The sequence below is a fragment of the Lepidochelys kempii genome, chromosome 1 (assembly GCF_965140285.1).
Source record: "Lepidochelys kempii isolate rLepKem1 chromosome 1, rLepKem1.hap1, whole genome shotgun sequence".
Lineage (NCBI taxonomy): Eukaryota > Metazoa > Chordata > Testudines > Cheloniidae > Lepidochelys > Lepidochelys kempii.
This window is the reverse complement of record NC_136380.1, coordinates 332,912,913-332,938,870: the sequence shown is the minus strand read 5'-3', so window position 1 is coordinate 332,938,870 and position 25,958 is coordinate 332,912,913. Positions and strand designations below refer to the sequence as shown.

Sequence of the window (25,958 nt, the reverse complement as noted above, 5' to 3'; positions counted from 1 at the left end):
ATTTGTGAGAATTGAAGGGGAAATGGTTGATGCTTTAAATGGGAGGAAGGAAAAATCAATAGGGTTTCTCTAGTTGTTTAAATAGAAATTTGTTGGCAGAAAACTCAGGGAGAACACTATTTGAACAAGAAAATTATTGAGAAGCAGGTAATTAGTCTTGTGTCCTTAATATTTGTCCTATTAAGGGGCTTGGTTTGAGAATTTAAGGCACAGCGCTGGGATGGGGATGGGGCCATGCCATCCCAATGTGAGCTTTGGGACTCATTGGACGTGATTCACTCCAGTTGTGCCGAATCAGGCCCATGAAGGCGCTCCTAGGACACAGGAGAGATGTAACTGCTCTGCTGTCTTTAAAGGCATCTACTCACCTCTGTGCTTAGCAGAGCCATGGCTCCACTTGCCCACTCTGAAGAGGCTAGCACTGACAGTGTTGCTAGCCCCACACTTTCCTCAAAGGATCCCATGTACAGGTCTTACATGGGGATGCAGCATCTGCTTTTGCCCTTCTTTCCCCTCTTCCACCTTCGGTGGGTATGTGTGAAGGGCTGGGCACCGTCTTGCCTGAAGTGTGGACGGAGGGTCAGATTTTTAAAGGTATTTAGGCATCTAAATGTGCAGATAGGCACCTAATGGACTTTTTTTTAAATTGCCCAACTTGTACAGGAATAGAGGGGACTAAGACCCCAAACTCTTGGCTTTTTTTCCCCAGCTTTGCCACGTATTGCTTTTGTGACCTTCTGCAAGCCTGTGCTTATCGGGTTACCCATCAGTTAAATGGGTATGATAGTACCTACTTCACAGGGACATGTGAGGCTTCATTAATGTTGGCAATATGCTCTGTGCACTCTGTGTCAAAAGAGCTCTAGGAGAGGCCATGAAGAACAATAACCTTGCATTGGAAAGAAGCTTGGACCAGAAGAGTAAATAAAATAACCCTGCTTTAAATTTAATTTCTTTTCAACATTCATCAATAATAGCCTTCCTCTTGTCTGGCAACAGTTCCTCTGACTAGGCTTCTGATTGTTAATCATTTGGAACAGAGCAGCATTGAAGAGTTAGAAGTAGAGACACTGTTATAGTCTGGGTCTGTTTTTGTTTTGTTGTTTTCTTTTGACCAGGTCAAAAAATCCTTATTGAATTCAGACTACTGTGTCCCTAGATTTGCCTGTTTTAATGATAAGGCAATTTATATCTGTTTGTGGAGTTAGAGATGAAGTTATTTTCATGTTCTGGGATTGATTTCAACAGGCCTCTCCTTCAGTTACATTGCACAGCTCATCCAGACCCAAACGTACAATCACCACCATGCTGAAGCCATGTTACTTCGCTTTTCTTATTTGTCTTGCATCCAGTAAAGAGGAGAATGTGATATTTAGTGTGATTTCAGCATCTTGTTATGCACTAGAGATGCAGACTTCTCTTCATCATAAAAGTTTCCATTATGAAAGGCACTATTTGTATTCAGAGATTGCCTATTCCGTACATCTGAGAAGGGAGTCAAATGTGAGGCTATTATGATATTCTGTCAAAAAGAACTGGGTTGTGCTGAATTACATTAAATATTATTAGGAAGTATATAAAATTTTAACTCAGCATTTTTTTTATGAGGAATGATAGACTTTTTGTCATTTTTTGCTTATACCTTCTCTGAAATAACTCAGATATTTACAGTTAAATGCTAATATGTATGTATCAAGAGAAAGGGTAACAACATCAACCAGTTATATTTCCTATTGCATGCTTAAGGGCCCTACTTTAAAGTAGGTTCACCTATGCCCTAGCATGATGATTTTTATTTCCTGTAGCCTTAGGGTCCAGTGAGTAATCCTACAGATTTAAAAGGGAGAACATTTCACATGCTTTAAGCCCAGTGTCTGGGTAGCATTTGATCAATGTGTGCTTGTGTAGGGGTTTCAGAGGAAATTCTCTCTCTTGACCATGCAAAGAAATTGCTCAGATCTTAAACACATTCTTCACCTGAACAGTTTAGAGTTCAGCAACAGGGAAGCTTTTGCTAGGGATGGCTGAACCTTAAAATATGTGGGAGTTTAGTTTAGTTTGGGTAAATACCCAGTAAAATGAATGAATACCTGAACCTGATTTGAAACATCAAACTGAGGAAGTCGGCCACAGCCTCCATCATATCAAAACGTCCCTGATTTGCTACTAAGCCAGTGCATAATTCTCTGAATGTAGTGAGCTTGTGCAGTGTGTGTGCATTAGCTTGTCAGATGTTTGGAGTTGAATCTGCGCAGCACATTGGGACTAGGGTGTGAGAAATTAATGGAGGGCCATTAATTTCTGACTGGTGACATGGAGTAGAACATTAAACGTGCTCAGACACATCTTTAACTCAAGCACTGAGGGCCAGAGGTGAGACTCAGATGTTCTTAAGTCACCATGGATGTCCTGTAACTCCATGAGTAGCCTTATCAAATCAATGGGACATACACAGAGTAAAAGTTTCCAGGTCTACTAGTTTGGAATGGCAAATCCTCTTGGGAGTGGGGAGAAGAGTTTTCAGTGGAAATCAGTCTGACTCGAAATCAGTCTGACTCTCACTTTGTCCATTTTAATCCATACTAATAAAGTTTGGTTTGAATCATAAAGGAGGAAGATCCCCATTACATTTGTGTAACTGACATTGAACAGAAATCCTTTCAATCTAGTCTTCTAAATTTATGGAAGATAATCAGATTTCTCCATTAGATTTTATTAGTTAATGTGATTGTCTCATGTTAGAAAAGAGGTCATCTTGTTAGAAAAACTGATTAAGAAAGTCCGAAAATATAATTATTATTCATGTGATAAAAGGAGATGAGCTTGGAAAGCATTAGGCAAAGATATAAAATGTGTAAAATAGTATTTAGTTAATTGGTACACTAAGGTTGAGTTTGAACTCTTCTAGTCTCCAGTGCTATGGCAAGGAACACATTTTTCAGCATGTAGTATGAGGGGGATCTGGATAATTTAGACGGTTGGTAAATGGGGATAGAGTTTGAGTTACAAATTCAAATTAGTTTATAATAGAAGTCCCATTCCTAGTATACAGGTGTCCCCACTTCAAAAGCCACTGTTACTACTGGCAATTACTCACTTTCGACAGTCTCATGAAAAAAGGTAAGGACTGATGGATGTCAATTATACTGTAATACTCGGGGTGGTTCATCTAGATGCGTATTGAGACACGTTGGCAGGGCAATGTGGGGAATCTGGAATTGCTGCTACCCGTGTGGCACCCATCCATGAGATGATTAAGCAATGTTGGGTTTCCAGTGATAGTTTGACACCTTTCCCAGGAAATCTATTCACTTACAACAAATAAAAGAAGGGTGGGGAAGGGAGAATATAAGGGGCCTGATCATCTGTCTCAGCCAAGCTGTGATCAGTGAAAGGCAATGTGGGGGGATGAGCACTGGCGATGTTATGCTATCTTCATACCTCTCTTCTCAGTTATAGGGATGCAAGTTAGAACATTCTCAAATCTGCTCTAACTTCTGCCAGCCCCAAAGGGGCTGTTGTACAACTAAGGGTTTGTAAAGCACATGGGGCTCTAGACTTGGTTCCTTCACCATCAACCGCTCCCTCTTGCCAAGCATGCCCTCTAAACCCAAGTGCCTGGGAGGGTGTGGCCTAGAGCAGTGGTTCTCAAACTAAGGCCGCTGCTTGTTCGGGGAAAGCCCGAGGGATTTGCTGGCCGCCCTTCCTGCAGCCCCCATTGGCCTGGAGCGGTGAACCGGGCCAGCGGGAGCCGCGATTGGCCGAACCTGCGGACACGGCAGGTAAACAAATTGGCCCGGCCTGCCAGGGGCTTTCCCTGAACAAGCGGTGGCCCTAGTTTGAGAACCACTGGCCTAGGGCTATACTGGTTCTGTGCTACTCATAGATTAAACGGTGCTGGGGAATCCTCATACGGTGGTTAAGCCAGGAGGAACTGGATGCCCACAGTATATTAATGTCAGACTTGTATTATTTTTAAGAGTTTATTATTAGATTACATTAGATTCATATATACATTTGTAGCTCTGTAATTTATGTACATTTTGCTTGTATAAATGGAAGTGTATCAAACTAAATATTATGTTATGGTAGGATATTTAAAAAGAAGAAGAAAAAAGAGCAAATTGGTCATGGTCCAAATATGTATTTTTGGTCTTCCACAAATTAATGTAAAAAATGATTAGTAACACACACAGCATGAGTCCTGTTCAATTCTAGTTTCTCTATCAGAAAAGATTACTTTGGCAAACAAGCAATTACTTTAGCAACAAGATTACGTTAGCAAATCTTTTTAGCCAAATGGCTTTTGGGCCTAATGTGGTGGGTCACGTGCTGTATAGAGTGAAAACATTTTATGATTTTAACCCCATGCACCATGAAATGAGAGTCTAGAAAACATGGTCTCAACCATCATTTATGTTGTAGTATGTTATTTTCTTCAATTTAAGGTTTCCATGCTATCAAAACAAATTGAATCTCCTTTCAAGAGACTTTGTGCATGAAACACCTTGGTGCGTAAGGGTTCAGTCCTCTCCTTTAATTATGCCTTCATAGCTGCTTCTCCTTAAAAATCAGTCACTCTTCATGGCAAGTGCATCATGACTTTTTTCCTCATAATACCCATTGCTGCTTGCCGGGATGTCAGAGGGCAGGATTCAGCCCTTAAGATGAACTGTCCTCAGTATGTCTGTACTCTATACTGTACCAAACCAGTGAGTCTACTATGTAATTATAGAAGTAATAGTTCTCTTCTCCCATACCATTTTTACTCCTACACACATCTCTGGCCTTGAAGTCTTCTTTCTATGTACAAAGGTGATCAGCATATAGCTATAGCGCCCGTAATCAAATGTATGCGCTATGTATTTAAGACAATGAATTATACTTAAGCTATTTTAATACTAGCTGGTTAATATTTGTACAGAGTTTGGGGCAGATGGAAAACACTAGAAAGTATCAGGAAGCAACGTTACTATTATTATTCAGAGCTGATCAGAGAAGTGACGGGATGTTTTGTAAAACACTGTAATTGAGTAATGCAGTCATTCTGTGGGCCATAACATCATCAGCTTGTGTAAATTAGCATAGCTCCAGTGATTTTTCAATAGTGTTAAATCAGCATACATCAGTTGAGGACTTGGCAGCACACACACTCATTAGTTTCTTTAATTGTGAATTTTGATGGCAGCTATTTAGGCTTGGATTATTTACGGTGCTCATTAGTAGTGGGTGAAATCCTGATGCTATTGAAGTCAATGGAATTTTTTGCCATCTGAGCACCTATGGAGTGCAGGTGAATTTATTTCACAACCTTCCTGCTCTATCATGCTGATCAATGGTGTTTCCTTGTGCTCACCCATCTGTCTGTCTATGTGCATTGTTTTTTGTCTTATTGTTAGATTGTAAGCTGTTTGGGAACAGGGGCCATCTTTTTATTCTTGGTTTGTACAGGACCGAGCACAGTGGGGTGCTGGCCCATGCCTGGGGCTCCTAGGCTTTATTGTAATACAAATAAAATGCCCAATGATAGTTTAGGCGAGGAACCATAGGCAGAAAACATGTGGCAATTTTATGGCTATACTACGAAAAATATAATCAGATGGCCAGTTATCATTCATGATCAAACTAAATTTTCCATACACAGAGGGAAGGCTATGCACATAGACTGTTATACAGGAGAAGGCCATCAGATCAGAAATGTTCACTTTTGGTCTCAATACTAAATTTCAAGTAGTCACCACAATTGCCTTCCCATTGTACTTTGTCTCCTATTGTTTCTTAACCAGTGCCACTGTGTTCCTCAGTGTGACAGTTGCCATCTTGGTTGATACTGAGGTCCTGCAGAGCTAAAAGCTGGAGATAGTTGAACTTGAACAAAAGAATGTAGGCTGGCTAGCTGGGGCTGTTACAGCCTTGATATCCGCTGTGGATATCAGGAGTACACTGTAATGTATGTTCATCAGTAGCTTACTGCTTCTGCTCTTGGCCTAACACTGGCACTATTAATCAAAATTTCTCTGGCACTATTAATCAAAAATTGTTAGGTGTTAAATGTAACTGAATAGGTGAAAAATGTAACTTCTGTTACGAATTCATTTGAAAATAATCAAATGAGTCCCTTTCGTTAGTCTGAGCTATGTCTGAACTTTTTTCATGATTGCAATCCGTCCTTTGATCCCTGCTTTATATCCATAATTCCAGAAGGAAATGCCTAAACTGGGAGTTGAGGTTTATGGTTTAATGATTAGTGCATGCGTTACAATTCAAGTAGTTAAAGCTACAGTGATCACCATGAATAAAAGTAGCATTTACTCATAGCACAATGGCATATGAGTTATCATTATAACTGTTTCTTATTCCAAGTACAAATAAGCATGTGATGTCTCAGACACCTGTATGTGATAAGTATTGATAATGTTTGGCTTTTAGTTTTCAGTAGGGTTGCCAACTTTCTAATCACACAAAATCAAACACCCTTGCCTTGCCCTCTACCCTGCCCCTTCTCCCAGGCCCCGTCCCTGCTTACTCCATCCCCCTGCCCTCCATCGCTTGCTCTTCCCTACCCTCACTTGCTTTCACCGGGCTAGGGTGTGGGAGGGGGTGAGAGCTCCGGCTGGGGGTACAGGCTCTGGGGTGGAGCTGGGGATGAGGGATTTGAGGTGCAGGAGGGGGCTCCCGGCTGGGGCTGAGCAGTTTGGGGTGTAAGAGGGTGCTCAGGGCTGGGACGAGGTATGTGGGGTGTGCACTCTGGGAGGCAGTTTGGGTGCAGAAGGGGTTCTGACCTTAGGCAGGGGGTTGGGTTGTGGGCTCCAGCTGGATGGCACTTACCTCAGGCGGCTCCTGGTCTGCAGCGCAGCAGGGCTAAGGCAGGCTCCCTGCCTACCCGGCTCCACATGGCTCCTGGAAGCGGCTAGCATGTCCAGCTCCTAGGCAGCAGGGCCAGGGGGCTGTGCGCACTGCCCACAGCTACAAGCTCCACTCCCACAGCTCCCATAGGCCATAGTTCCTGGCCAACGGAGCTCCGTAGACAGCACTTGGGGCGGGGGCAGTGCACGAAGCCCCCGTGGCCACCCTTGCACAAGGGAGCCTGCCTTAGCCCCACTGCACCATTGACCAGACTTTTAGTGGCCTGATCAGTGGTGCTGACGGAGCCACCAGGATCCTTTCTCAACCGGGCGTTCCAGTCAAAAACCGGACGCCTGGCAACCCTAGTTGCCAACCACTGTACATAAACATTATGTAATTTGTTGGAATCTAAACAATATATAGTAACTAGGTCCAGAATCCTGCACAGAGGACTCTTATGCCCTCCTGGAGTCCAGCTGAAGTCAGTGCAATTCGAAGTGGGTGTAAGGGTCATCCCTCAAAGATCTCTTTTCAGATGGGGGCCCCACTTGCTAAAATCAATTTTGAATTATGATGTGGTGCAGAATAGCTACACAGACCAAAGTTCGGAGTAGATGGGAAGGCCACATAACAAATATTTCAGTGTTTCCAGTGGGGTCCTGCTTCTTTGTCCTACTACACTATTCAACATTTTTATCAATGACCTGGAAGAACACATAAAATCATCACTGATAAAGGTTTGCAGATGACACACCAATTGAGGGAGTGGTAAATAATGAAGAGGACAGGTCCCTGGTTCAGAGTAAACTGGATCACCAGGTAAACTGGGCGCAAGCAAACAATATGTGTTTTAATATGGCTAAATGTAAATGTTTGTCTCTAGGAACAAAGAATGTAGGCCATACTTACAGGGATGTGGAACTGTATCCTGGGAAGCAGTGACTCTGAAAAAAGATTTTAGGGTCATGGTGAACATGAAGCTGAACATGAGCTTCCAGCGTGATGCTGTGGCCAAAAGAGCTAATGTGATCCTGGGATGCATAAATAGAGGAGTCTCGAGTAGGAGTAGAGAGGTTGATTTACCTCTATATTTGGTGCTGGTGCGACCACCGCTAGAATATTATGTCCAGTTCTGGTATCCATAGTTCAAGAAGGATGTTGATATATTAGAGATGGTTCAGAGAAGAGCCAAGTGAATGTTTCAAGGATTAGAATACATGCCGTATAGTGATAGAACCAAGGAGTTCATTTTTTTTAGCTTAACAAAGAGAAGGTTAAGGAGTGACTTAATTACAGTCTATAAGTACTGCACGGGGAACAAATATTTAATAATTGGCTCCTAAATTTAACACAGAAAGGTATAACAGGATCCAAAGGTGGAAGCTGAAGCTAGAAAAATTCAGACTGGAAATAAGGCATACATTTTTAACTGTGATAGTAATTAACCATGGGAACAGTTTACTAAGGGTCATTGTGGATTCTCCATCACCGACAATTTTAATTCAAGATGGGAGGTTTTTCTAAAAGATCTGCTGTAGGAGGTATTTGGGGAAATTCTGTGATCTGTGTTATCATCTAGTCTGACCTCCTGTATCACAATGATCTTGGCCTTGGAATCTATGAATTATCTTCATAGCAGTTACCCACAGAAAAATCATGACAAATTTGGAATATTCGGGAAGAATGATCACTTAGGGCAGTGATACTCAGACCTCAGTGGCTCAGGAGCCAAATTAATTATCAAAATTACCCAAAAGAGCCACAGTAGTGTGAATTCATTGTTTCATTTACTATATTACTATATATTCATATTTAAACAGTATGATGGGGGAAATATGTAGTTTTATATTTATATATATGTGTATATATATAATTATTCTCACAGCAGAATGACTGACCAAGTATTATTTCATCAACTACAATTAGTTAATAGCATAGTAAAACATCCTGATTGGGTTAATAATTAAATCACAGAGTTTTAATATTGTGTGCTGCAAAAAGCCACAGGAGATACGTTAAAGAGCCATTTGCCGCTCGAGAGCCTCAGTCTGAGTATCACTGATTTAGGATCATTTAACCACATTTACTTACAATGAGTGCTCTATAAATAGTCCTATTTACTACAATTGATTACTACAGAGTTAGGTATCATACATGAGTAAGGGTAGCAGAATCTAGTTCTATGTGAGTGGTTTAATTAAGTTCAGCTTAATAAAGAGAAAGTAGCAGCATTATGAACAAATAAATAATTCTTCTAGCTTGCAATGCATCATCAGATTTTATTAAAACATTTTTAAAATAGCATTCTCTTAATATTCTTGCATTATTGCTTCTTTTTTGCCAGGAACTGCATACCTCACCCCCATCCCAACCCATTTCTTTCCCTGTGTGGTATGGTGTGGTGTTTATAATTAAAGGAAACTAATATTTGTGTAAAAAGAAAAGGAGGACTTGTGGCACCTTAGAGACTAACCAATTTATTTGCGCATAAGCTTTTGTGAAGTGAGCTGTAGCTCACGAAAGCTTATGCTCAAATAAATTGGTTAGTCTCTAAGGTGCCACAAGTACTCCTTTTCTTTTTGCGAATACAGACTAACATGGCTGTTACTCTGAAACCTAATATTTGTGTGATAGTATATGTTCTTTTATTTATATGTATAACCTGCACATACTGTACAGTGATGTCTTCTGTATTATTCATACATAACAGGATGGAGTATTTGAATTATATCTCCAAAGCAGCATTTGAAGTTCATTCTATATTTCTAAATTGTTCGAAGCCAGCTGTGATGCTGCTGCATTCTCCCTGGGCACATCTCTTTTTAAATGACCTAAAAAAAATATTCCGTGGAATTCAGCGTGTTAGAAAGCTTTTGTCAGACTATTGAGGTCTAATAGCTCTCGGATTACACATTTTTTAATGGCTTAATGTACAAAGGGGTAGTCAAATATTATTTCAAGATGAAATACTTGAAGAGAGGAGGTGGGAAGCATAAGAAGATTGATTTCATTCTACTGAATATAATTGTAATAGAGCCATGAACTGACAGAGGTCTGTGCTGGCTAGGGGGAGATAAAGATATGACAGACAAGAAAAGGGAACGTTGGAAGATGAATGGGCCTTTTAGGGAGTTGCTCTTTCAACGGATCAGATAAAGCTTCTTCAGGTCTTGTTCCTGCAGACTATGGTACATCAAAGGCTTTTCTGGGACATGGGGACTAGACCTTTAAAACAGGCAGTTCTTATATTGACAGTACGATTTATGTGGGTTTTTGTAACCCCTTTAAAAGTTACAGAAAAGTTGAAATAAACATAAACCTTGGATCCGTTTGCATTTTCTTAGTCTTCCACAATGGATATTTTACTTTAAGGGTAGCAGCTCAGTTGGAAAGATTAAAAGAAATGTAACAATAAGCAACATTATTTTTCAGTGTGTGGATGAGAATACCTGCTTGTGAGCAGAGACAGTGTTTCAAAGGCTAGTTGTTTTCATATTAATAATCATCGCCTCATTGAATTGAAGGTTATTGAAGGTAATGCATAGTTGAACAGCACATATCAAGAAAACAATGGACAGCAGATCTGATTCTTTAAAAAATAACAAATAAAAATAATTGTAGGTAAGAGCACTGGCAAGTATTAGCCCAATGCAATATTTTTAAATATTTCTTCTTGTAAAACAGTAGATTTTTCCCCATCATCTATGGGGACCTAAAATAATGTCTAAATGCTGGCCTTAATAATGTTCTTTATATCACGGTATATGTACTCAAAAGGATAATAACAATACTACTTAGTGTTTCTGTAGCTCCATTCAGTCACGGTTCTCCAAACACTTTATAAACTTTCTTCTTCACAACACCTTTATAGATGGGTAAACTGAGGCACATAGAGATGTAAACGATCAAAATGAATTTGCAAAAAAAAAGTTTGTTTAGGGACCTTTCTCTCTTCTTTTTAAACTTTAAAATATCAGCTCTTGGTGTCCCAGTTTTTGCTGGAGAATCCTGTGGGGATCTGCAGTAGTTTAATAGCATCATAGTAGGTTCAAAGCTAAACTTTAGCTTACTTAGTCCTCCTCTGATAGGGGTGGCAGTGTTGAGCCTTTTTTCAAGTTTCAGCCTATTGTTGCATCACTGTACAACTCATGGTCTCCAGAGAATATTCCCAGGAAAGAATGAAGGCAAGACCTGAGATTTCTGTGATTAAAAAGCAGAAGTTATTTAGGGGTGAGGGTGAGAAAAGTTGAGATTATCTTTGTACATCACCAAGGAATGAGAAAGGGCACAAACAACTCCTAATTTGCTGCACAGTCCATCTGTGTATGACCCTGGCTTCTAATTATACTTTTCACAGAGCATTCCCTCTCTAGACTACATGCTCCTACAACAATAGCGGTAGAGTGTCTTCCCTGTTCGGAACAATAGGCACAGCATCTGTGCATGAGAACATCTTAACTTTACAAAATAAGGAGTCAAATATTAATTGTGCTTTTAAAAAATACTGTTCTAGACGTTCTTCCGTTGCTTTTTGTCCAAAGAGATCCAACTTTACAAAGAAGGGTAAGTGACTTGTTCGTGATCACACTTGTAAGTTAGTTGCAAAATCTTAGATCCTTGCAGTTCTGCTTGACTATCCCTACACTAACCATTAAAAATGGCACCTTGTATGACAATAGTTGGGACTAGAACCATCGTCATCATGTTCCCAGTATGCCTCTGGCATTTAGGGCAGAAGTGAAGCACCTCCTCTCCTGTCTGTTTCTGGCAAGATTTTCAGTGGTTCAGCAGCTGTGCCCCAGGTTTTTCAGCTGAGCTTCCACAGTTCTTCAACGTGTTGTTTTTGGGTGTCCTCATTTTTTCTCGCCTTCCGGTGTCCATCTTAGTGCTATTCTGGTGGTGGAATCAGTTTCTACCCGAAGCACATGGCCAATCCGTCTCCAGTGTCTCCTGGTAATGATGGTGCTCAGATCTTTTTGGCAGTACTGTGTGAATAGATCTTGGTTTGAGATTGTTCTGGACCAAAAGATACAGCAAACTTTTCTGAGGCAGGTTGTATGGAATGAAGACAGTTTGGCCACATCAGACTTTCTCATTCCCCAGCATTCTGCACTATAAAGTAGAGTTGAATGTACGCGGCTCTGATAAATCTTGAGTTTGGTTTTGGTGTTGTATTTTGATGATTTCCAGACTGTATTTAAGCTCCTGACATTTTTCCTGGCTTTATGGATTCTGTTCTGGATGTGCTGGCTTGTTCCACCACCATGGCTGATAGTGCTGCCCAAGTATATGAATTTTTCTACATTGATGAGAACATGATCCTCTATCTTTACTAGTGATGGTGAGGCAATATTAAAGGTCATGATAGCTGTCTTATTGAGATTGATTTTCTGTCCTATTTGCTGGCTGAATGTGTTCAGTGGAGTTGGTTTTCTTTTATATGGTGTTGAGTATATGATAGGAGAGTGAGATCATCTGTGAACTCCAGGTCTTCAAGGGATGAGAAGGGTGTCCATTTAATGCCTCTTGACATGTCTTTTGTTGAATGCCTCATTATCCAGTTGGTGGCAATGTTGCAGATATGACACACCCCTGATGTACTACTGTTTTGACTTCAAAACTGAGCTCACTGTGATCAACACTGCATGTAAAGTTGGAATAGAAGCTTTTGATGATGTTGATTATACAGAGAGGGATTCCATATGCCCACAGAATGCACCATAGGCTGGTCCTGTGAATGCTATCAAAAGCCTTCTCAAAGTCTATGAAGTTTATATAGAGTTTCCATTGCCATTCTAAGCATTGTTCTATTATGTTTCATAGCGTGAAGATCTGGTCTGTGGATCCATGCCCTTTCTGAAAACCGTCTTGCTCTTTTCTGAGAACGCTATCAACTGCCTCAGATATGTGCTGGACTATGATCTTACACGATACCTTGCTTGGCACAGATAAAAGTGTGATACCACACCAGTTATTACAATCACTGAGAATTCCTTTCTTTGGTATCTTCACTATTACCCCATTGGTCCACTCATCTGGCAATTTTTCCCTTTCCCAAACTGATGCAAATAGAGGGGCCAGGATAAATGCTGCTAACTCAGGATTTACTTTGAACAATTCTGCATTCAAGTTATCCTTGCCAGGATTTTTCCCATTTTTTAAGGATTTGATGGCTTGAATGATCTCTTCCTTAGTTGGGGTGCCACGGGTGTCCTTAGTTGGGGTGGTTGATATCAAGATCTTCTTCTGACTCCTAGATGTTTGCTTCCTCTTTAGGTGGTTTCCTGTTCAGGAATTCTTTGAAATGCTCTGTCCAGGGCATTTCATGTTCTTTTTCTGTTGCCAGTACGTGGCCTTGTTTGTCCCTGATGAGTGTTTGTTGCTGTCTGCCATTTACCACTGATAAGCCACGTCATTTTGTAAACAGTTCCTTGTTCACCACGAGCAGCTGTGTCCTTTACTTGTGTTGCCAGATTAGCAGTATAATGTTGTTTGTCTGCTCTCACAAGGCATTTGACCTTCCGGTGTGCCTTGCTCTAGTGCTTGTGATATTTGTCCTTTAGCTTATGGGATTTTGTGTCTAAAACTTTTTTCTTCAGGGCTCATCTGGTTTCTATGGCGTTCCAAGTGCTGGATGTAATCCACTCCTTCCTTCTCTTCTGCCTCTAGCCTAGACAGGCTTCACTGCTCAGTTTATAGATTGCTGTTACTTTGTCCCACATCTTGTTGATCTCCTCATCTGCATTCCCCTCCTTTTCACCAAGGTCTGCAAGTGTCGGAAACCTGTTCTTTAACTGCAGAACAAAAGCTTTCTGTATTTCAGGGGACTTTAGTTTGTCAATGTTATGATATCTATGTTCCTTGTTTGGTGGACCCCCACTTCTCAGTTTTAGATTGATGGAGGCTGTCACAAGGTGATGGTCGCTGCCAACATCTGCTCCTCTTTTCACTTTCACATCTGTCAGCGAGCGTCACCGTTCGCCATTGATCATTGTTTGGTCAATCTGCTTCTTATCTCTGCCATTTGAAGAACATTATTTCAGCTTGTGAATTTCATGATGTTGAAATAGGGTTCAGCCAATGACTAGGTCGTTCATATTGCAGAGATCAACAAGGCTCCCTTCATTTTCAATCATGGTGCCACACCCATGTCTTCCCATTGCTCTGTAATTGTTTGTGTTGTCCTTACCGACCTTGGCATTCAGGTCTCCCATGTGACTTTTGGCAAGTAGCTTCAACCTAAGTTTTCTAAAGGGGCCGTGAGTTTGCATGCCCAGCTTTGCACAACTAGGGCCTGATGTCCAGAGGTGTTGAACATTTGCAATTGGAGATGTGGGAACATCTTAGAAAATTGGGCCCCAGCTGTCTAATATTGGGCAGCTGGGATTAAATGCCACTTTTGTAAATGTGGGGCTTTACCTCTCTGTGGCTCAGTTTCTCAAAATTCAAAATGTAGGTGTAAAGGTGGGTAGACATTTTTAAGGTGTTTTGAGATCTACATTTATAAAATGCTACAGAAGTGCTAAGTAGCTTTATTATTTAGGGTTGATTGTTTTTATTTGGAATACACACACAAATATGGATGTTTATCCAAACTACTTGAAACTCATGGCTGCAAAGCTGGGCTGGGAACTTCAAGAGAACAGGAGCTTTTATGATTTTGCGTTATTAATTCGTCCACTCAATAGAAATACTGGATGTGAGAATTAACTTTCTTACTGGCTTTGGGCAGTTCCACTGTGAAGTACAGTTGAACACAAAAAATGAACAACTTGTTAATTAAGAGTCTCTACAGATTTCAAAGAGAGGTTCATGTCTGGTTGCTCCTTACCTTCTCTGAAATCCTTAGCAGGGGCAATGCAAACAGATGTTCCTCCATTGTAACCCATTTACCAGTTTGGGTTCCTCTTGTCTCTCTATAAACAAGAAGCAGATCAGAGCTGTCCTTCAAGGATATATTGAGACACGTGTAAGGAGCCCAATACAAATAAATATCTGTGTTGTATAGTTTTGTGCAGTGATGTCACACTATGTCCGCTTTGCAATATTATTATGAAACATGGCTTAACCAGCTATCGCTCATTAGAGCACATCCTCTACAATTTGTTGCAGAACTGGCTGTATCAAGTAAAGAAATGGGGATTTATAAATCCCCATCCCATTGCATTATGCCAGTGCATTATCACACTGAGGTATTTGAGGTAATGAATTAATTTAATGAGTTGTATGGGGGCAGGCCATGCTTTGTCCCAGCATAATGCATCATGTTATAATGGAATTGTTTTTGTTTTGCAAACATGGAAGTTGGCCAGTTGGAAGGTAATTGTGGGTGGAAATGCTGATAAGACATCAGTAATTTCCTATTAGCTATGAATAGTTTGAATTGCCTAACACAGTAGAGTGGGCACAGCTCTTCTTTGGCAGTGGAACAGGCTAGGCTCTGACATTGTTTATAGGATGATTGCAAGTAAATAATAATAATGAGATAAAATGAATGCAGTGCTTGTGAAGCGTGCCAGCCTGCCAGTCCTGGAGTTTGACTTCCTTTCTCCACAGTGCTAGTCCAACACTGACAGCACCAATGGAAGCGTCTTATTAGGACATGGTTACACTTGCGGATGTAGAGCGCTTTGAGTTAAACCCGCCTTCGGAGAGCGCAGTAGGGAAAGCGCTGCAGTCTGTCCACAGTGACAGCTGCAAGTGCACTGGCATGGCCACATTTGCGGCACTTGCAGCAGCATTGGGAGTGGTGCATTATGGGCAGCTATCCCACAGAGCACCTCTTCCTATTCTGGCGCTGTGGCTTGTGGGAAGGGGGCGGGAGGTGCGGGGCATTCTGGGTCCTGTCCCAACGCCCCTTGATGCATCAGTTCGCATCCCAGCGATCCCTGTGCTTCCGTCCACATTTGGCGCCATCTTTCAACTTTTTTTGTACTGCGCGCTCTGTCTTCCCTCTCGGTTTGCGGGAATGGAGCCCGAACAGCTGAGGAGTATGCTGACGAGTCTCACCAGCACGTCACGTTTGGCAGTCGAGTTATTCCTTATGATCCAAAGTGACAGTGAGGGCTCCGACGATATCGACTCGAGTAACGCATATGATACGAGTTTGCTTGTGGCATTCATGGGCATGCTCACCACCGTGGAACACGGCTTTTGGGCTCGGGAAACAAGCACTGAGTGATGGGATCACATCGTCATGCAAGTCTGGGATGATGAGCAGTGGCTGCAGAACTTTCGGATGAGAAAAGTCACTTCCTTGGGACTGTGTGATGAGCTCGCCCGCACCCTGTGGCACAAGGACACGAGATTGAGAGCTGCCCTGAAGGTGGAGAAGCAGGTGGCTCTTGCAATCTGGAAGCTGGCAACTCCAGACAGCTAACAATCGGTCGGTAACCGGTTTGGAGTGGGAAAGTCGACCGTTGGAATTGTGTTGATGCAAGTTTGCAGGGCCATTAATCACATCCTGCTCAGAAGGACCGTGAATCTGGATAACGTCCATGACATTGTGAATGGCTTTACACAAATGGGTTTCCCTAACTGCAGAGGGGCGATAGATGGAATGCATATTCCAATTCTGGCACCAGCCCACCTAGCCTCGGAGTATGTTAATCGGAAGGGATATTTCTCTACGGTTCTCCAGGTGCTTGTGGATCACCGTGAGCGTTTCATTGACATTAACGCAGGCTGGCCTGGAAAGGTGCAAGACGCATGCGTCTTTTGGAACACTTTCCTGTTCAGGAAGCTGCAAGCAGGGACTTTTTTCCCAGACCAGAAGATCACCTTAGGGGAAGTCAAAATGCCCATTGTGATCCTTGGAGACCCTGCTTATCTTTTAATGCCATATCTCATGAAACCCTACACAGGGAGCATTGACAGCAGCAAGGAGCAGTTCAACAACAGGCTGAGCTGGTGCAGAATGACTGTGGAGTGTGTTTTTGGCTGTTTCAAGGGCCGCTGACACTCTCTGTATGGGAAGCTGGGCCTGGCTGATGACAGCATCCCCACAGTTATATCTGCGTGCTGTACCCTCCATAACATGTGTGAAGCAAAGGGTGAATGATTCACTCAGGCATGGAACTCGGAGGTTCAACACCTGGAGGCTGAATTTGAACAGCCAGAGAGAAGGGCTATTAGAGGGGCCCTGCTCAGGGCTGCAAGGGTTAGGGATGCCTTTGAGGCTGAAAGCCACCAGTAATGTCTGGTGCCCTGCACAGGAGTGAAGTGCAGTGATTCCAATGTTAGTAGGATTCTGTGTTTGCTACGCTGACTTGCGGTGCCTGTTGCTTTCCTGGGCTAAGGTATCTTTTACTTTATGCAATAATACAGAATGTTTTCAAAGCCAAAAAATCCATTTATTGAAAAGAAAATTCATTTATTGAAAAGAAACACAACTGCTTGGGAAACAGAAAGGGCAAGGAGGTGGGGTGGGGAACAGTATAATCACAGATTTGCATATGTCCTGTTATCATACTCAGCCTTCCTCTCTGGAGTGCTGTGCAATGAGTGCTGCACTTCAGGATGGCTATACTGCATGGTGATGAGGGTTGAGTGCAGAGGGTAAGGGTCGTAGTCTTCAGGGCTGGGTGGTGACACTACAGATTTTGGAGGCAGCTGGTGGCAGTAAGAACCTGAATGTTGGGGAAAGTGGGTTGGAGGTGACATGGGGGCACAAGGGAAAGAGTTTTGGGACAATGGCTGCAGGGGTGGTCGGGCACAGTAGTGCTCCACCTGTATGGCTACGAGTTCCTGGATTGAGTCCGCTTGACGCTCCATTATGTTTATCAGCTGATGCATGCTTTGCTGCTGGAGCACTGCATTCTTGTGCCGGCGCTCCTCATTCTGCTGGCGGATCCTCCTTTCACTGTCCTGCCACTCCTGCACTTTTTGATTTTCATGACTTGAATGCTGCATTACTTCATGCACCATGTCTTCCTTGCTTGTACGTGGCCTCTTTCTGATTCTTTGGAGTCTTTCAGCCAGTGATAACACGGACGGCTGAGATCTCAAGGTTGCATCTGTAAAGGCAAAATGAAACACTTAACAGAGGCAGCATTGTTCACCCCAGACAGAGCAATGATTCTCCCATTCTTAAAGGCAAGCACAGTCTACACAAGAGCGTAATTTGCCCAACCCAAAGCGAGCGCACATAACCCATGGGAGCCCCAAAATGGTGAGTAAGCACAGGGTCAAGCATGACTGATTGTTTCACGGCTATACTGTCCTCTGAGTTTCTGTGCCTTGGGGAGAGCCAACAGCAGCAGGGGGCTCCTATACTGAACACTGTCCCCACATTTTCCACAGGAGTTTGTTCTGGAAGATATCTCGCTGCTGAGGGTGACCTGGGAAACAAGGGAGGGTCTTCTACTGCAATGTGGCTTCCGCCCCAGCCCATATGCAGCTTGCCTGTGTGCAGCAAGGGTCCCCCCACCCCTCACGGCACAGTGGCGCAGACAAGTTAGCCTTGACAAGGATCACAGTGCTCTCTCGAGAAACCTGTGCAAGTGGATTGCCTAAGTTCTGGATGAGACCTTTGAAGAGATCACTGAGGCCAATTACCATGATGTGAGAGAGCACATCAATGCCCTATTCTGCATCTAGGCATGCATGCAACCCTAACCTTCCTAGCCCCAAGAGCCTGCACAGTATAGCTTCCTTCCCAAAATAAAAGCCACTTACCGGGAACCTCCTCTGGTGTTTGTCCTTCCCCAAGCACTGGCCGCCGCAACTGGCTACCTTACTCCTATCTTGAGAACAGCTCCTGGCTGCATGCATCTAGGGATTCCGGGGTGTCTTCCTCCGCCTCAGCACCCTCGCTCCCGCTTTGCTCCTCCACCTCCTGCCTTGTTACACTGGGCTCTGAAGTGTCCATGGTGGTCCTCGGAATGGAGGTGGGGTCGCCCCCAAGTATTGTGTCCAGCTCTTTGTAGAAATGGCAGGTCTCAGAGGCAGCACCGGAGCGGCAGTTTGCCTCACAGGCTTTGTGGTAGGCATTCTGCAGCTCCTTCACTTTAATCCTGTACTGCAGTGTGTCCCAGTCATGGTCCCTTTCCATCATGTCCCTTGATTTCTGCACAAAGGTATTGTAATTCCTACGGCTGGAGCACAGCTGGGACTGGACAGCTTCCTCCCCGAAATACTGATGACGTCCAGCACCTCGCCATTGCTCCATACTGGGGAACGCCTGGTACATGGAGGCATGGTCACCTGGAAAGATTCACTGAGAGCACTCCACGCCTGGCTGAGCAAACAGGAAGGGGATTGTCAAAATTCCCAGAGAATTTAAAGGGCTGGTCTGATGGTTGGTCACCTGACGGCAGGGCAGTAGAGTTCAAAATGATGACCAAAGTGGCTAGAACAGGCATTATGGGACACTTCTGGAGGCCGATTAGAGTGTACTAACAGACTGGGCATCCACACTGGCGTCACGGTGCCCCAGCAGGGGCACACCAAATGTTATTCCACTTGCCGAGGTAGAGTACTAGGAGCGCTCTAGTCACGGAGTCAGAGCTCTCTGCGTGCCTTGCCAGTGTGGACAGGTAGTCAGCTAGTGCGCCTGGGGCTCCTTTAATGCGCTCTAACTCATATGTGCAGCCAAGCCCTTAGCCTCCCACCAACCGCTGTGGCCAAACTCGTTTCTAAAGGCACCACCAGCAGGATGGTGATCATTCAGGTCTCAGCCTCTTGGCTGAGACTGCAAACAAAAGCGACGATTTACACATTATAAAACTATTGTTGTTATCGGTCAACTGGCAATAAAATGGACACTACCAATTCATTTCACATAAGATTTGATCCAAAGCCTATTGTAGTCAATGGGGATCTTTCCATTGACTTTAACTGACTTTGGATCTGTCCCATAGTGACCAAGATGTCATCAGAGGGTAATTAATTTTATTCACTATTGATCTTAACTAGATTCAAATAGATCACTAAAATCAGAGAGTTTTAGAATCCTGTTATCAATCCCCTGAGCCATCTAGCCCCATTTCTTCCCTCTAACAACATATCTCTAATAACATACCTCCTTTACACTGTTTTGCCTGAGTTGGATATTAAAATGAAGGATAGGTCTTTGAATTACCTTTTCCTTGTAACAAAGGCCTGTTAGAAAGGTGTGTTCTGTGCAATAAACATACGGAAATGTGTTTGTTGATATCCTTGTGTGCTTCCTTTGCTGTTTCCCTGACGTCTGACTTTCATTACAAAGTCTGAAGATGAATTTAAAGAGAGGGTGCTAAAGCAGTTCGTAGTGGGAGTTCTCCACAGATTGTGCGAGGAATTTCATGAGACATATATATCTATATCTCTGTCTCACCCTCACCCCAACCCCAAACAAATACACACAAAAAAACCAAACCAAAGTTACATTAAAAGAACGCTATTAAGGCTGCAAAGTCGAGTCCTCAAAACGTAGGAAATGTCAGTAGGTACCTGTGCATTCCAATCAGGAAGCTTACTCCTCCCTGCTGCCTGGACACCAGCATGGGGAGATTGAGAGCACCGGAAAGAAAATCTCCCTGCTTTTAGTTCTGGTGCCAGCCTGTCCCCACCCAGCTTGTAGCAGCCCAGAGCTGTAATTGCAGATAATTTCCTGCTTAGCCCTGGCCTGGAGCATGCTTGGTGCAGATGGAATCATCAGAATGTATTAGCCGCACAGCTCTAGCCAGTCTTTATTGAGCATGTGTGAACTGTTTCTCCACACTGCCCACCCCCTTCCCTCCTAGAGGCTTGTAACTTGGCCATATATTGACAGATTTTCATAGGGTTGGGAAAAGGCCACTCTTCTGTCAGATTTCTGAGCATGGGAACATTAGAGCTTTTCAAAGCAAAGGTCACTAGAATTTTTTAATATGGGCAAAACTAGTTATGCTTATTCTTGGAAATGGCTTTAGCATTTTGGGTGACATATTCTTTAAAAGAAAATATCTGCCTGAGACAGGAACCTGGGCATGGAAACATTTAGCCCAAACAGTTAAAATCTGGCTGTTAAATGGCTGTTTAGATGATAAACAACTGAAACCGTGGCCTTACAGTGGGACGTGTCTGGCAACATTAATAGGCGGTGCCATTAGCCCCACCTATAATGTGAGGTAAGTATTTAGGTGGTAAAATTTATGCAGAAACATATGCTCACCAACACATTATTTCCAGGATCTAATAAATCTTAGTGATTGGGTAACATAATGGCAGATTAAATTGATGGTGATAAGTGCAAGGGAATGCATGTTAGGGAAAGAAACTTTTTCAGAAACACTGGTTATGAATTAGCTAGAACCTCTCAAGAAAAAGTTGGAGTAGTTATGGTCAGCATGTGCTCAGGGCAGTCTATCTAGTGATTACCATGTGTGGGTGAGCAAAAGGAACAGCAGAAAATATAATGGCATTTTTAAAATATATGGTGTGCTTTTACTCAATTGAGTATTAATTTTGTAGTTACTCATCTCAGAGTATAGCCGAAAAAAGGGAAATGTCTAGAGAGGGGAACCAGAAAAGGCTTGGGAATTATGTATGAGGAGGTTTTTAAAATGAAAAATAAATGAAAAGGATTATAATGTTTTGACACAAGAAGAATCAGAAGGGACAGACATTCTTCCTTCACCATGACCCTTACTGCATAATGAAATTGAAAGGCAACACATTTAAATAAATACATTAAATATATATAAAGAGAGTGTATATCCACCTATAGAAATATCACTTAATAAGGAGAAGAAAGAAGTAAATAACGTAATGAGATAAAAAAATAATATATTTACATGTATGAGGAAAAAACAGTTACATTTACAGTCTCTCGGTTAAAAAGTAACACGGGATGTCAATCTTCATGCTACAGAGAATGATCTGCCCCAGTGGTCATACATTGATTACATTGGCTAAGGTCATTATGTTTGTATAAATAGTTTATTGTTCTAGCCTGCTGATTTATCAGGGACTGGTTACGGCCACAGGGAGGACAACAAACGAGATAGGGTCAGAGACTTGCTCTAGTACTGTGGCTCCCGTGTTGTGTTTCCTGATGGATTTGATTAGGAATTCAGCTTTACCCGTTAGGTAAATATATGTGAGTTGAGCACCAAAGAGAGATGGGGTTGATGAGAGCTTTACCACCAGTGTTGGATTTCTGAAATTTTGGGTGAAAGAATTCTTTGATTTAGAGAGGGGCAATTCACATGCAAATTACTTTACAGTGAATATGCAGGGTTGTGATGGCTGTGTTGGTCCCAGGATATTAGAGACACAGGGTGGGAGTGGTAATATCTTTTATTGGACCAACTTCTGTTGGTGAGACAGACAAGCTTTACAGTGATAGGCAGGAAAGGAGATGAAACACAAAGTGGGGCCTATGAAGGAGGCAACTTAATCATGTCATGATCTGTAATAGCTCAGACTGTCTTTTGATATCTATGTCACCACCGTGATGGGTTACAAATAAATGCTTGTAATAGTAATTGGTATTAGGCAGATGAAAATGACTTGGAAACCTCACTGAAACAGCAGTTGCTGTTCAAGTCTACAGGCTGAGCTAGCAGCCTAGAAGAGATGAGGTGGAAGATCATTAATATCCAGTATGGCAATGCCTCTTTTCTGAAGCCCAGTGTCATTCCCGCAGGCTGGAGAAACTGCACATTATCTGTTTCTCACACACCACTGCAGGTGAACAACCTGAGTAAAGCATTATTTCTTGGGCTTTATACAGGTGTCCTGATCTTCACCCTGTGGATTCAACTGGATGTGCAGCAGAGGGTCCAATATATTGAGTACATCCCACTTGTAGACGGGCATCTTTAAAAGTCTTCACAGTGATCTCTCATATTTGTTCATAAGTTTAGTGTCCCCACAAAAAATAAATAAATAAGAAATTTAAGAAACTATAAACTGAAACTGGCCTACCACCTGTTACACCTCAGTGTCATATTAATACGGTTATGCAGCTAGCTGTTATGTGGGTTAGAAAAATAGGCATTCCTATAATGACCATTGTTTAGAAGCATCATTATATTAAGACAAGTATTGAAAACACCAAATTGATGTCTTTTTCTTTTTCCTCAGAACCTTGCAACAAAAGCAGAGACATTTCAAAAATCGCATCAGTGGAGGGATGAGTTTGGGGTAAGTTTTCACTTTTCCCCTCATCTACCTTTTCAAAAATTTCCCACTTTACAATTGTCACTCTATTCTTGCAAATTTAACTTGTCACTATAGCTGTGTCAGCAGGGATCTGTTCCCTTGAAAACATGGATGGGGCCTGATGGAAAAAAATCTATGCTTTACATCTGCTAATTTGCTTTGCAGTGAACAATGAATACATTTGAGTTAAATCAGTTTCTGTAGGACAGTGGTGTGACTGAAGGTGCCTAGGGTAGCCCATATTGAAAATTCCAAGGGCAGGGCAGGCTGCAAAAAGGAAAGCAGATTCTCCCAAAACTGATGGTTAACATTGTAGTTAGACTCACCGACCAGCCACAAAACTGTACTCTTGATCCCCTACACTGGTTCTAAAGAAGCTAGAAAAAAGAAATCACAGAGCCCCCCTTTATTGCATTCCCGTCTCTGGCTCCCAATCAGCAAATAGGTCCAGTAAAGTGAGAAGTTACTTAAAACTCTATTCACTATACTAAATGTTCTTCTGATTCCCAAAGGACCAGCCACATTACTAGATAAATATTAGTTTGGAACTTACCCCAAATGCCACACTGCCAGCCAATCCTTTGGTATTTAAATCTAAAGGTTTATTATAAAAGAAAAGAACAAGAAGAGAGTTGTTAAATGGTCAAAACAATCAGATACATATATGGACTCTGAAGTTCTATGTATCAGGTTCTTAGAGCACTGGTGATTTTTCTAGCTTCTAAAGTCCCTTTGGAACACATACAAAGCTTGGATGGGTCTATCAGTCCTTTGTTCTAAGCTTCTGTTTGTAGAGAAGTTACTTCAGGGGTGAGAAGCAGGACTGAAGACCAAATGGAGATGATGCAGTTGCCTTTTTATATCCTCTACCATGTGACTTGAACAGCCTTTGTCCCAAACACAAACTTACATCACATGGGCATGGTGCGGTATTGCCACCCTTACTTCTGTGCTGCTGCCTTCAGAGCTGGGCCCTCAGTCAGCAGCCGCCACTCTCTGGATGCCCAGCTCTGAAGGCAGCAGCGCAGAAGTAAGGGTGGCAGGGTATGACGTTGCCACCCTTGCTTCTGTGCTGCTGCTGCTGGGGCGCTGCCTTCAGAGCTGGGCACCCGGCCGACAGCTGCTGCTCTCTGGCCACCCAGCTCTGAAGGCAGCTCAGAAGTAAGGGTGGCAATACCGCAACCCCCCTAAAATAACCTTGCAATCTCCCCGCAACCCGCTTTTGGGTCAGGACCCCCAGTTTGAGGAACACTGGTCTCCCCCGTGAAATCTGTATAGTATAGTGTACAGGCACACAAAAGACCAAATTTCACAGGGGGAAACCAGATTTCATGGTCTGTGACGTGATTTCATGGCCATGAATTTGCTAGGGCCCTACTTATACACACACAGTTAAAAATATGACTTAGGTTCTGGCCAAATTCAGATCCTGTAACTAGCTCAGAAGAGCCTGGATCACTAATGGGCAAGAGTCTGCAGTTTTGGTGGGCTCAGTGCACAAGGGGGTGGATAGTTTTAGATACTATGTTTGATCATGCACTCTTTTACTGCTACACTATGCACTTGTGCCTGGCTAGCACTGTCTCTAGGCTTTCCTTTTTTTTCTTTTGCCCTTCACCTTCAATGGGAGAGATGCAGATTGTCATACTCCCTTCAGGTCTCATCAGAATTCATCACCCAGGAGAGATCGCAAAGTAATTTTTTAAGTGTAATTTTATATTAATGTACACAGTTCAGGCAGTGGCTGGAGTTATAGAGTTAAAGCAATCACAATCTGTGCATATCTTATAGGCCAAAAGAGTCTGCAGTTGGATTTGTAATAAATTAGCTGCAAACCAAGCTTGTGCTTTACTGTTTTGAGTTAGGATGAGAACACTGTGCAGAATATAATAACCTTGACATTAGGTTATGCAATTAAATTGAGAATAAATGTATTAAGCATCTTATAATTTAATTTGTTCCATTTTAGCCAGAAGTAATCTTTCTTCTCTTCTGGCCTACTTTTTAGAAACTGCCTGATCAAATTAGCTTGCACACAGATCTTTTTGATAAACTTATGTTTCACTGCAAGATTCATTCTCCTAATGACTGTTTTGGAAGCAGAAACTGTACTGTAGAAAGTTTTCAATGGACTCTGCTTCTTATTGTATTTGTGGTTTCATAGTGTCTTGTTGGATGGAGTTATTTCTTTTGGGTTATTAAAGCCCCTTCAGCACCATGCATATGAATCACAAGAGAAACAAGCTTTTTTGGAAACAGTCTATTGCTGATTTTAATTAGCTCATGATCTGCAATGATCTTGACAGCCATATTGTAGCACGATAGCCTGCGGGGTTTTGGAGGGGGGAAGAAACAAAACAGGCAAAAAAAAACCCACAATATTACACGGGAGGCTCACTCTTACAGAGTGACTATATTGGCTGATTTCAGTGGAAGAAACCGAGGGGAGCGAGGGTAAAAGACATGACATAAGTTCTGAGGTCTGTGTAGAGGTATGAGAAGTGTGCCAGTAGAAAAAGTGTCAGAGCATCTGTTGTAACAGCTGGTTCTGAATGTAAATATTTGTGCACAATTACATAACAAAAGTGTTCAAAATATACTAAGGTTCAAAGATTTTGTCTGTAAGCTAGAGTTGAACTGGGACAGAGATCTAGTATCCTTGGCTAATTAGATGATGCTAAAATAATTGGTGTGGGGTAAATTTCCAAAGGTTCAGTTCAGATAAGACTCTAAAAATGCAAAGTTTATCCAAACTTACCCAAAACTTTCTGGTTAATTCTGCTGATAGTTTCATGTAGAGCTAGTAAAAATTCTCTGACTTTTTGTGGGTGGGGATAGTTAGGAAGAATGTAGATGAAATTCAAATTTGGATGAAAACAAAGAGACTCTTCTTTATGAAAAGGTCCTCATTTTTAATGATCTCTAGTTCCATGAGAGAAGACTTTCTTGTAATATTTCTAGTTTCTAGCTTTATTTTCCAGCTG

The 25,958-nt window shown here is 42.3% G+C and overlaps 1 protein-coding gene across 3 annotated transcripts in view; it reads left to right on the top strand.

The window, feature by feature from the left end:
* Positions 1–25,958, top strand: part of CACNA2D1 (calcium voltage-gated channel auxiliary subunit alpha2delta 1) — a 683,749-nt gene that overhangs the window by 294,815 nt on the left and 362,976 nt on the right. For all 3 annotated transcript variants that reach the window (XM_073328631.2, XM_073328632.2, XM_073328633.2), the window contains exon 4: positions 22,897–22,956. In XM_073328631.2, the coding sequence (XP_073184732.1) occupies positions 22,897–22,956 (60 nt within the window). The remainder of the gene's footprint in view (positions 1–22,896; positions 22,957–25,958) is intronic.